At 48.7% G+C, this 13286-nt stretch overlaps 1 protein-coding gene across 3 annotated transcripts in view; it reads right to left on the reverse strand.

Moving 5' to 3' along the window:
* Positions 1 to 13286, reverse strand: part of LOC134949559 (H-2 class I histocompatibility antigen, Q9 alpha chain-like) — a 342846-nt gene that overhangs the window by 275688 nt on the left and 53872 nt on the right. For all 3 annotated transcript variants that reach the window (XM_063938218.1, XM_063938217.1, XM_063938216.1), the window contains exon 2: positions 6767 to 7027. In XM_063938218.1, the coding sequence (XP_063794288.1) occupies positions 6767 to 7027 (261 nt within the window). The remainder of the gene's footprint in view (positions 1 to 6766; positions 7028 to 13286) is intronic.

The raw sequence follows: 13286 nt of genomic DNA on the forward strand, positions 1-13286 counted from the left end.
CAACCATCACCCCCCCCCCCCCCCCCCCCCGCAGAAAATGCGGACGCATGCGCAGGACGGGCGCTGTGCCTGCGCCTGCATCTTTTTCTCAGAAATTTAGGCACAAAATCTGTACACTACTTAGTATGTAAATTCTGATTGTAAATGATGTAATATTTACACTCTTTTCCAACGTCATTAACAGATAGGAATCAATCACTAGTGATTAGAATATAGTATGTATTGTACATGACAAAATATATATATAAATATAAAACTGTAGAAAATGATATAGTCTCCCTAATCCTTTTATTTTATGATATAAAGTGACATATAGGAAGGCTGAGATCACTAATACACTAGAGGAGGAGAGGACACTGGTGGACAGTGAGCACAGGGAGACATGGGGATGAGTGACAGGAGTGGCACTGCAGGTAACAGTGACTAAGCGGCAGCTGGCAGAGAAGGAAAGGCGCCTCTCCAGTCCAACACCTTCCTGCACTGCTTACCGTATAGGGCTGGCTCTGTATACAGTGTGTGTGCATGTGTGCATATACAGTGCAGTCTGTGTGTGTATACAGTGAAGTGTGTTATGCTGTATATATAGTTTATTATTTGTGTTATGTGTCTGTTTAATGTAATCTATGTGTTATTTGTATATACAGTGTGTGTATGTTATGTTGGGTATGCAGTGTAGTCTTTATATTATACTGTGTATACGTGTAGTGTGTTATATACAGTGTAGTGTGTGTGTGTGTGTGTATATATAGGCCCTCATTCCGAGTCGTTCGCTCGATAAAAATCTTCGCATCGCAGCGATTTTCCGCTTAGTGCGCATGCGCAATGTTCGCACTGCGACTGCGCCAAGTAAATTTGCTATGAAGTAAGTATTTTTACTCACGGCTTTTTCATCGGTCTGGCGATCGTAATGTGATTGACAGGAAATGGGTGTTACTGGGCGGAAACTGGCCGTTTTATGGGCGTGTGGGGAAAAACGCTACCGTTTCGGGAAAAAACGCGGGAGTGGCTGGAGAAACGGAGGAGTGTCTGGGCGAACGCTGGGTGTGTTTGTGACGTCAAACCAGGAACGACAAGCACTGAACTGATCGCACTGGCAGAGTAAGTCTGAAGCTACTCAGAAACTGCTACGAGGTGTGTAATCGCAATATTGCGAATACATCGTTCGCAATTTTAAGATGCTAAGATTCACTCCCAGTAGGCGGCGGCTTAGCATGAGCAAATCTGCTAAAATCCGCTTGCGAGCGATCAACTCGGAATGAGGGCCATAGTGTAGTGTGTATGATATGTGTATATACAGTGCAGTGTGTATTATGTGTGTGTATACAGTGTAAAAATAGGGATGACTTCCTCCGGAATGCCTTTTTCCTTCAGGATCCGGCGTTCAACCGCCATGCCGTCAAACGCAGCTGCGGTAAGTCTTGGAACAGACAGGGTCCTTGCTGAAGCAGGTCCCTTCTTAGCGGCAGAGGCCACGGGTCCTCTGTGAGCATCTCTTGAAGTTCCGGGTACCAAGTCCTTCTTGGCCAATCCGGAGCCACGAGTATAGTTCTTACTCCTCTTCGTCTTATAATTCTCAGTACCTTGGGTATGAGAGGCAGAGGAGGGAACACATACACTGACTGGTACACCCATGGCATTACCAGAGCGTCCACAGCTATTGCCTGAGGGTCCCTTGACCTGGCGCAATACCTGTCCAGTTTTTTGTTGAGGCGGGACGCCATCATGTCCACCTTTGGTTTTTCCCAACGGTTCACAATCATGTGGAAGACTTCCGGATGAAGTCCCCACTCTCCCGGGTGGAGGTCGTGCCTGCTGAGGAAGTCTGCTTCCCAGTTGTCCACTCCCGGAATGAACACTGCTGACAGTGCTATCACATGATTTTCCGCCCAGCGAAGAATCCTTGCAGCTTCTGCCATTGCCCTCCTGCTTCTTGTGCCGCCCTGTCTGTTTACGTGGGCTACTGCCGTGATGTTGTCTGACTGGATCAACACCGGCTGACCTTGAAGCAGAGGTCTTGCTAGGCTTAGAGCATTGTAAATGGCCCTTAGCTCCAGTATATTTATGTGAAGTGAAGTCTCCAAGCTTGACCACACGCCCTGGAAGTTTCTTCCCTGTGTGACTGCTCCCCAGCCTCTCAGGCTGGCATCCGTGGTCACCAGGACCCAGTCCTGAATGCCGAATCTGCGGCCCTCTAGAAGATGAGCACTCTGCAACCACCACAGAAGAGACACCCTTGTCCTTGGAGACAGGGTTATCCGCTGATGCATCTGAAGATGCGATCCGGACCATTTGTCCAGCAAATCCCACTGAAAAGTTCTTGTGTGGAATCTGCCGAATGGAATCGCTTCGTAAGAAGCCACCATTTTTCCCAGGACCCTTGTGCATTGATGCACTGACAGTTGGCCTGGTTTTAGGAGGTTCCTGACTAGCTCGGATAACTCCCTGGCTTTCTCCTCCGGGAGAAACACCTTTTTCTGGACTGTGTCCAGAATCATCCCTAAGAACAGCAGACGTGTCGTCAGAATCAGCTGCGATTTTGGAATATTTAGAATCCACCCGTGCTGTCGTAGTACTTCTTGAGATAGTGCTACTCCGACCTCTAACTGTTCTCTGGACCTTGCCCTTATCAGGAGATCGTCCAAGTAAGGGATAATTAAGACGCCTTTTCTTCGAAGAAGAATCATCATTTCGGCCATTACCTTGGTAAAGACCCGGGGTGCCGTGGACAATCCAAACGGCAGCGTCTGAAACTGATAGTGACAGTTCTGTACCACGAACCCGAGGTACCCTTGGTGAGAAGGGCAAATTGGGACATGGAGGTAAGCATCCTTGATGTCCACAGACACCATATAGTCCCCTTCTTCCAGGTTCGCTATCACTGCTCTGAGTGACTCCATCTTGAATTTGAACCTTTGTATGTAAGTGTTCAAGGATTTCAGATTTAGAATAGGTCTCACCGAGCCGTCCGGCTTCGGTACCACAAACAGTGTGGAATAATACCCCTTTCCCTGTTGTAGGAGGGGTACTTTGATTATCACCTGCTGGGAATACAGCTTGTGAATGGCTTCCCATACCGCCTCCCTGTCGGAGGGAGACGTTGGTAAAGCAGACTTCAGGAACCGGCGAGGGGGAGACGTCTCGAATTCCAATTTGTACCCCTGAGATACTATCTGCAGGATCCAGGGGTCCACTTGCGAGTGAGCCCACTGCGCGCTGAAACTCTTGAGACGACCCCCCACCGTACCTGAGTCCGCTTGTAAGGCCCCAGCGTCATGCTGAGGACTTGGCAGAAGCGGGGGAGGGCTTCTGTTCCTGGGAAGAGGCTGCCTGCTGCAGTCTTTTTCCCCTTCCTCTGCCCCGGGGCAGATATGACTGGCCTTTTGCCCGCTTGCCCTTATGGGGACGAAAGGACTGAGGCTGAAAAGACGGTGTCTTTTTCTGCTGAGAGGTGACCTGGGGTAAAAAGGTGGATTTCCCAGCCGTTGCCGTGGCCACCAGGTCCGATAGACCGACCCCAAATAACTCCTCCCGTTTATACGGCAATACTTCCATATGCCGTTTGGAATCCGCATCACCTGACCACTGTCGCGTCCATAACCCTCTTCTGGCAGAAATGGACAGCACACTTACTCTTGATGCCAGAGTGCAAATATCCCTCTGTGCATCTCACATATATAGAAATGCATCCTTTAAATGCTCTATAGTCAGTAATATACAGTCCCTATCCAGGGTATCAATATTTTCAGTCAGGGAATCCGACCAAGCCACCCCAGCACTGCACATCCAGGCTGAGGCGATTGCTGGTCGCAGTATAACACCAGTATGTGTGTATATACTTTTTAGGATATTTTCCAGCTTTCTATCAGCTGGCTCCTTGAGGGCGGCCGTATCCGGAGACGGTAACGCCACTTGTTTTGATAAGCGTGTGAGCGCCTTATCTACCCTAGGGGGTGTTTCCCAACGCGCCCTAACCTCTGGCGGGAAAGGGAATAATGCCAATAATTTTTTTGAAATTAGCAGTTTTTTATCGGGGGAAACCCACGCTTCATCACACACTTCATTTAATTCATCTGATTCAGGAAAAACTACGGGTAGTTTTTTCACACCCCACATAATACCCCTTTTTGTGGTACTTGTAGTATCAGAAATGTGCAAAACCTCCTTCATTGCCGTGATCATGTAACGTGTGGCCCTACTGGAAAATACGTTTGTTTCCTCACCGTCGACACTGGAGTCAGTGTCCGTGTCTGGGTCTGTGTCGACCATCTGAGGTAACGGGCGCTTTAGAGCCCCTGACGGTGTTTGAGACGCCTGGACAGGCACTAGCTGAGTTGCCGGCTGTCTCATGTCGTCAACAGTCTTTTGTAACGTGCTGACACTATCACGTAATTCCTTCCATAAGACCATCCACTCAGGTGTCGACTCCCTAGGGGGTGACATCTCCATTACAGGCAATTGCTCCGCCTCCACATCATTTTCCTCCTCATACATGTCGACACAAACATACCGACACACAGCACACACACAGGGGATGCTCTGATAGAGGACAGGACCCCACTAGCCCTTTGGGGAGACAGAGGGAGAGTTTGCCAGCACACACCAGAGCGCTATATATATATGTATAGGGACAACCTTATATAAGTGTTTCTCCCTTATAGCTGCTATATAGTTTATATATGCCAAATTAGTGCCCCCCCTCTCTTGTTTTACCCTGTTTCTGTAGTGCAGGAGTGCAGGGGAGAGTCAGGGAGCCGTCCTTCCAGCGGAGCTGTGAGGGAAAATGGCGCTTGTGTGCTGAGGAGATAGGCTCTGCCCCCTTCTCGGCGGCCTTTCTCCCGCTTTTTTAAGGAAAACTGGCAGGGGTTAAATGCATCCATATAGCCCAGGAGCTATATGTGATGCATTTTTAGCCATCAAAGGTGTTTTTATTGCGTCTCAGGGCGCCCCTGCGCCCTGCACCCTCAGTGACCGGAGTGTGAAGTGTGCTGAGAGCAATGGCGCACAGCTGCGGTGCTGTGCGCTACCTTGTTGAAGACAGGATGTCTTCTGCCGCCGATTTCTGGACCTCTTCTGTCTTCTGGCTCTGTAAGGGGGCCGGCGGCGCGGCTCCGGGACCCATCCATGGCTGGGCCTGTGATCGATCCCTCTGGAGCTAATGTCCAGTAGCCTAAGAAGCCCAATCCACTCTGCACGCAGGTGAGTTCGCTTCTTCTCCCCTTAGTCCCACGATGCAGTGAGCCTGTTGCCAGCAGGACTCACTGAAAATAAAAAACCTAACTTTAAACTTTTCCCTAAGCAGCTCAGGAGAGCCACCTAGAGTGCACCCTTCTCGTTCGGGCACAAAAATCTAACTGAGGCTTGGAGGAGGGTCATAGGGGGAGGAGCCAGTGCACACCAGGTAGTCCTAAAGCTTTTTACTTTTGTGCCCAGTCTCCTGTGGAGCCGCTATTCCCCATGGTCCTTTCGGAGTCCCCAGCATCCACTAGGACGTCAGAGAAATATGTGTTAGGTGTATATGATATGTGTACATACAGAGCAGTGTGCATGCTATGTGTATATACAGTGCAGTGTGTGTGTTATGTGTACATACAGTGTAGTGTGTGTGCTATGTGTATATACAGTGTAGTGTGTGTGCTATGTGTACATACAGTGTAGTGTGTGTGCTATGTGTATATACAGTGTAGTGTGTGTGCTATGTGTACATACAGTGTAGTGTGTGTGCTATGTGTATATACAGTGTAGTGTGTGTGCTATGTGTACATACAGTGTAGTGTGTGTGCTATGTGTATATACAGTGTAGTGTGTGTGCTATGTGTATATACAGTGTAGTGTGTGTTATGTGTATATATAGTGCAGTGTGTGTTATGTGTATATACAGTGCAGTGTGTGCTATGTGTATATACAGTGTAGTGTGTGTGCTATGTGTACATACAGTGTAGTGTGTGTGCTATGTGTATATACAGTGTAGTGTGTGTGCTATGTGTACATACAGTGTAGTGTGTGTGCTATGTGTATATACAGTGTAGTGTGTGTGCTATGTGTATATACAGTGTAGTGTGTGTTATGTGTATATATAGTGCAGTGTGTGTTATGTGTATATACAGTGCAGTGTGTGCTATGTGTATATACAGTGCAGTGTGTGTGCTATGTGTACATACAGTGTAGTGTGTGTGCTATGTGTATATACAGTGTAGTGTGTGTGCTATGTGTATATACAGTGCAGTGTGTGTGCTATGTGTATATACAGTGTAGAGTGTGTGCTATGTGTATATACAGTGTAGTGTGTGTTATGTGTATATATAGTGCAGTGTGTGTTATGTGTATATACAGTGCAGTGTGTGCTATGTGTATATACAGTGCAGTGTGTGCTATGTGTATATACAGTGCAGTGTGTGTTATGTGTATATACAGTGCAGTGTGTGTGTTATGTGTATATACAGTGTAATGTGTGTGTAATGTGTATATACAGTGCAGTGTGTGCTATGTGTATATACAGTGCAGTGTGTGCTATGTGTATATACAGTGCAGTGTGTGTTATGTGTATATACAGTGCAGTGTGTGTGTTATGTGTATATACAGTGTAGTGTGTGTGTGTTATGTGTATATACAGTATAGTGTGTGTTATGTGTATATACAGTGTAGAGTGTGTTATGTGTATATACAGTGTAGTGTGTGTTATGTGTATATACAGTGTAGTGTGTGTGTTATGTGTATATACAGTGTAGTGTGTGTGTTATGTGTATATATAGTGCAGTGTGTGTCTCACCTCCAGTCTGGTTGAAGCGGCTCATCGCTGTCCTCACATTGTGTCTGAATACAGCCTCACGGCCTTTACCCTTCTGTGTCTCTCCTTCCCAGTACTCTGATCCTTCATTATTCATCCACTGAGCCACAGGACGTGTGACACGAGAGTCACTGTTATAATGTGCAATCTGCTGATCATCCACATATCCAACTGAAGAGTACTCCGGCAGCCCCGATCCTTTCCCTGAGACCGCCGTGTAATAATACCGCAGCGTGTGACTGTCTGAGAGAGACAGAGACTGTTACATATCACACATATTATACACAGGACACTGACATCACCTGATATCGGTATGTATCACCGGCAGACGGGATGCAAGCTGTCAGTATACTGAATGCGCCATCCCGTCTGTCGGAATCCCAGCAGCAAGTCCCCTCACGGGCCCCTACGCTCGCCATGCTTCGTGCCCGGGGGCTCACTTCACTCACCACAGGTTATGTTCCCACTCGGTTGGTGGCATGGACTCACTAACCGAGTGGGAATACCCTGCGGAGGTCGGGATTCCATCTGGTGGTGTTTCACCGGCTGTCGGGATTCTGGTGTCGGTCCCCTGAACGCCGGGAACCCGACAGCCGGTATTTCTCTGACGTCCTAAGTGGATGCTGGGGACTCCGTAAGGACCATGGGGAATAGCGGCTCCGAAGGAGGCTGGGCACATCTAAAGAATGCTTTAAGACTACCTGGTGTGCACTGGCTCCTCCCCCTATGACCCTCCTCCAAGCCTCAGTTAGTTCTCTGTGCCCGAACGAGAAGGGTGCACACTAGGGGCTCTCCTGAGCTTCTTAGTGAAAGTTTTAGTTAGGTTTATTATTTTCAGTGAGACCTGCTGGCAACAGGCTCACTGCATCGAGGGACTAAGGGGAGAAGAAGCGAACTCACCTGCGTGCAGGATGGATTGGGCTTCTTAGGCTACTGGACACCATTAGCTCCAGAGGGACCGAACACAGGCCCAGCCTCGGAGTCCGGTCCCAGAGCCGCGCCGCCGGCCCCCTTACAGAGCCAGAAGCAAGAAGAGGTCCGGAATATCGGCGGCAGAAGACATCCTGTCTTCACCAAGGTAGCGCACAGCACTGCAGCTGTGCGCCATTGCTTCTCAGCACACTTCACACTTCGGTCACTGAGGGTGCAGGGCGCTAGGGGGGGGGCGCCCTGAGCAGCAATAAAAACACCTTGGCTGGCGAAAATACATCACATATAGCCCCCAGGGCTATATGGATGAATTTTAACCCCTGCCAGATTCCATAAAAATGCAGGAGAAAAGTCCGCAAAAAAGGGGCGGAGCCTATCTCCTCAGCACACTGGCGCCATTTTCCCTCACAGCTCAGTTGGAGGGAAAGCTCCCTGTCTCTCCCCTGCAGTCACTACACTACAGAAAGGGTTAAAAAAGAGAGGGGGGGCACAAATAAGCGCAGTATTAAAGATACAGCAGCTATAAGGGGAAAAACACTTATATAAGGTTATCCCTGTATATATATAGCGCTGTGGTGTGTGCTGGCAAACTCTCCCTCTGTCTCCCCAAAGGGCTAGTGGGGTCCTGTCCTCTATCAGAGCATTCCCTGTGTGTGTGCTGTATGTCGGTACGTTTGTGTCAACATGTATGAGGAGAAAAATGATGTGGAGACGGAGCAGATTGCCTGTAATAATGATGTCACCCCCTAGGGGGTCGACACCTGAGTGGATGTACTGTTGGAAGGAATACGTGACAGTGTCAGCTCTGTATAAAAGACAGTGGTTGACATGAGACAGCCGGCTACTCAGCTTGTGCCTGTCCAGACGTCTCATAGGCCGTCAGGGGCTCTAAAGCGCCCGTTACCTCAGATGGCAGATATAGACGCCGACACGGATACTGACTCCAGTGTCGACGGTGAAGAGACAAATGTGACTTCCAGTAGGGCCACACGTTACATGATTGAGGCAATGAAAAATGTTTTACACATTTCTGAAATACGAGTACCACCAAAAAGGGGTATTATGTTCGGTGAGGAAAAACTACCTGTAGTTTTCCTGAATCTGAGAAATTAAATGAGGTGTGTGATGATGCGTGGTTTTCCCCCGATAACAACTGATAATTTCTAAAATTGGCATTATATCCTTTCCCGCCAGAGGTTAGGGTGCGTTGGGAAACACCCCCTAGGGGGGATAAAGCGCTCACACGCTTGTAAGGGCTCTACCCTCTCCTGAGATGGCCGCCCTTAAGGATCCTGCTGATAGAAAGCAGGAGGGTATCCTAAAATGTATTTACACACATACTGGTGTTATACTGCGACCAGCAATAGCCTCAGCCTGGATGTGCAGTGCTGGGTTGGCGTGGTCGGATTCCCTGACTGAAAATATTGATACCCTAGATAGGGACAGTATATTTTTGCCTATAGAGCATTTAAAAGATGCATTTATATATATTCGTGATGCACAGCGGAATATTTGCCAACTGGCATCAAGTCTAAGTGCGTTGTCCATTTCTACCAGTAGAGGGTTATGGACACGTCAGTGGTCAGGTGATGCGTATTCCAAACGGCATTTGGAAGTATTGCCTTATTAAGGGGAGGAGTTATTTGGGGTCGGTCTTTCAAACCTGGTGGCCATGGCAACAGCTGGGAAATCCACGTTTGTACCCCAGGTCGCCTCTCAACATGAGAAGACGCCGTATTATCAGGCGCAGTCTTTTCGTGGACAAGGGGCAAAAAGGTTCCTCATTTCTACCCCGTGACAGAGGGAGACGAAAAAGGCTGCAGAAATCAGCCAGTTCCCAGGAACAGAAACCCTCTCCCGCCTCTGCCAAGCCCTCAGTATGACGCTGGGGCTTTACAAGCAGAATCAGGCACGGTGGGGGGCCCGTCTCAAGGAATTTCAGCGCGCAGTGGGCTCACTCGCAAGTAGACCCCTGAATCCTTCAGGTGATATCTCAGGGGTACAAATTAGAATTCGAGACGTCTCCCCCTCGCCGTTTTCCTAAAGTCGGCATTACCGATGTCTCCTTCTGAACGGAGACAGTTTTGGAAGCCATTCACAAGCTGTATTTCCAACAGGTGATAATCAAGGTACCCCTCCTGCAACAGGGAACAGGGTATTATTCCACACTGTTGTGGTACCGAAGCCAGACGGCTCGGTGAGACCGATTCTAAATCTAAAATCTAAAATCTTTGAACACTTACATACAGAGGTTCAAATTCAAGATTGAGTCACTCAGAGCAGTGATTGTGAACCTGGAAGAAGGGGACTACATGATGTCTCGGGACATCAAGGATGCTTACCTTCTTTTCAAAATTTACCCTTCTCACCAAGGGTACCTCAGGTTTATGGTACAGAACTGTCACTATCAGTTCAGACGCTGCCGTATGGATGGTCCACGGCACCCCGGGTCTTTACCAAGGTAATGGCCGAAATGATGATATTCCTTCGAAAGAAGGGGATTTTAGTTATACCTTACTTGGACGATTCCCTGATAAGGGTAAGATCCAGGGAACAGTTGGAGGTCGGTGTAGCACTATCTCAGGTAGTGTTGCGGCAGCACGATTGGATTCTCAATATTCCAAAATCGCAGCTGGTTCCGACGACTTGTCTTCTGTTCCTAGGGATGATCCTGGACACAGTCCAGAAAAAGGTGTTTCTCCCGGAGGAGAAAGCCAGGGAGTTATCCGAGCTAGTCAGGAACCTCCTAAAACCGAGCCAAGTCTCAGTGCATCAATGCACAAGGGTTCTGGGTAAAAATGGTGGCTTCCTACGAAGCAATCCCATTCGGCAGATTCCACACAAGAACTTTCCAGTGGGACCTGCTGGACAAATGGTCCGGGTCGCATCTTCAGATGCATCAGCGGATAACCCTGTCACCAAGGGCAGGGGTATTCCTCCTGTGGTGGTTGCAGAGTGCTCATCTTCTAGAGGGCCGCAGATTCGGCATTCAGGACTGGGTCCTGGTGACCACGGATGCCAGCCTGCGAGGCTGGGGAGCAGTCACACAGGGAAGGAATATCCAGGGCTTATGGTCAAGCCTGGAGACATCACTTCACATAAATATCCTGAAGCTAAGGGCCATTTACAATGCCCTAAGCTTAGCAAGACCTCTGCTTCAAGGTCAGCCGGTGTTGATCCAGTCGGACAACATCACGGCAGTCACCCCCGTAAACAGACAGGGTGGCACAAGAAGCAGGAGGGCAATGGCAGAAGCTGCAAGGATTCTTCGCTGGGCGGAAAATCAGGTGATAGCACTGTCAGCAGTATTCATTCCGGGAGTGGACAACTGGGAAGCAGATTTCCTCAGCACGGCCTCCACCCGGGAGAGTGGGGACTTCACCCAGAAGTCTTCCACATGATTATAAACCGTTGGGAAAAACTCGACAGGTATTGCGCCAGGTCAAGGGACCCTCAGGCAATAGCTGTAGACGCTCTGGTAACATCGTGGGTGTACCAGTCAGTGTATGTGTTCCCTCCTCTGCCTCTCATACCCAAGGTACTGAGAATTATAAGATGGAGAGGAGTAAGCACTATATTCGTGGCTCCGGATTGGCCAAGAAGAACTTGGTAGCCGGAACTTCAAGAGATGCTCACGGAGGATCCGTGGCCTCTACCTCTAAGAAGGGACCTGCTCCAGCAAGGACCCTGTCTGTTCCAAGACTTACCACGGCTGCGTTTGACAGCATGGCGGTTGAACGCCGGATCCTGAAAAAAAAAAAAGGCATTCCGGATGAAGTCATCCCTATCCTGATCATAGCCAGGAAGGATGTAACCGCAAAACATTATCACCGCATTTGGCGACAATATGTTGCGTGGTGCGAGGCCAGTAAGGCCCGACGGAGGAAATTCAACTGGGTCGATTCCTACATTTCCTGCAAACAGGAGTGTCTATGGGCCTGAAATTGGGGTCCATTAAGGTTCAAATTTCGGCTCTGTCAATTTTCTTCCAAAAAGAACTAGCTTCAGTCCCTGAAGTTCAGATGTTTGTAAAAGGGGTACTGCATATACAGCCTCCTTTTGTGCCTCCAGTGGCACTTTGGGATCTCAATGTAGTTTTGAGTTCCAAAGTCACATTGGTTTGACCCACTTAAATCTGTGGAGTTAAAATATCTCACAGGGAAAGTGGCCATGCTGTTGGCCCTTGCGCGCGTGTCAGAATTGGCGGCTTTATCCTGTAAAAGCCCTTATCTGAGTTTCCATTCGGATAGGGCGGAATTGAGGACTCGTCCTCAGTTTCTCCCTAAGGTGGTTTTCAGAATTCACTTGAACCAACCTATTGTGGTGCCTGCGGCTACTAGGGCCTTGGAGGACTCCAAGTGGCTAGACGTGGTCAGGACCCTGAAAATATATTTCCAGGACGGCTGGAGTCAGGGAATCTGACTCGCTGTTTATCCTGTATGCACCCAACAAGCTGGGTGCTCCTGCTTCTAGGCAGACTATTGCTAGTTGGAGTTGTAGTACAATTCAGCTTGCACATTCTGTGGCAGGCTTGCCACTGCCAAAAATATGTAAATGCCCACTCCACAAGGAAGGTGGGCTCATCTTGGGCGGCTGCCCGAGGGGTCTCGGCTTTACAACTTTGCCGAGCAGCTACTGGGTCAGGAGAAAATACGTTTGTAAATTCTACAAAATTGATACCCTGGCTGAGGAGGACCTGGAGTTCTCTCATTCGGTGCTGCAGAGTCATCCGCACTCTCCCGCCCGTTTGGGAGCTTTGGTATAATCCCCATGGTCCTTACGGAGTCCCCAGCATCCACTTAGGACGTCAGAGAAAATAAGAATTTACTTACCGATAATTCTATTTCTCGTAGTCCGTAGTGGATGCTGGGCGCCCATCCCAAGTGCGGATTGTCTGCATTACTGGTACATAGTTATTGTTAACTAAATCGGGTTATTGTTGTAGTGAGCCATCTTTACAGAGGCTCCTCTGTTATCATACTGTTAACTGGGTTTAGATCACAAGTTATACGGTGTGATTGGTGTGGCTGGTATGAGTCTTACCCGGGATTCAAAATCCTTCCTTATTGTGTACGCTCGTCCGGGCACAGTATCCTAACTGAGGCTTGGAGGAAGGTCATAGGGGGAGGAGCCAGTGCACACCAGGTAGTCCTAAAGCTTTCTTTAGATGTGCCCAGCCTCCTTCGGAGCCGCTATTCCCCATGGTCCTTACGGAGTCCCCAGCATCCACTACGGACTACGAGAAATAGAATTATCGGTAAGTAAATTCTTATTTTTAACTGCATCCCCCCTCACCCATATACAGCTGGTATTATCTGTATACAAACATTTATCTTATACATACCCCCCAACATGACCCTCTCCAGGGGGGACACAATGCTCTGCTCCTGGACTTCCCTCTTACTGTATGATTGCCAGCACCTGTATTGAACAGGTTACTGGATAAGAAAGGTGAGTCAGCACAGGTGCCGGCAATCATACAGTAAGAGGGAAGTCCAGGAGCAGAGCATTGTGTTCCTCCTGGAAAGGGTCATGCTGGGAGGTATGCTTAGATCATAATAATAACAACAGG

This window comes from Pseudophryne corroboree, chromosome 8 (genome assembly GCF_028390025.1).
Source record: "Pseudophryne corroboree isolate aPseCor3 chromosome 8, aPseCor3.hap2, whole genome shotgun sequence".
NCBI lineage: Eukaryota > Metazoa > Chordata > Amphibia > Anura > Myobatrachidae > Pseudophryne > Pseudophryne corroboree.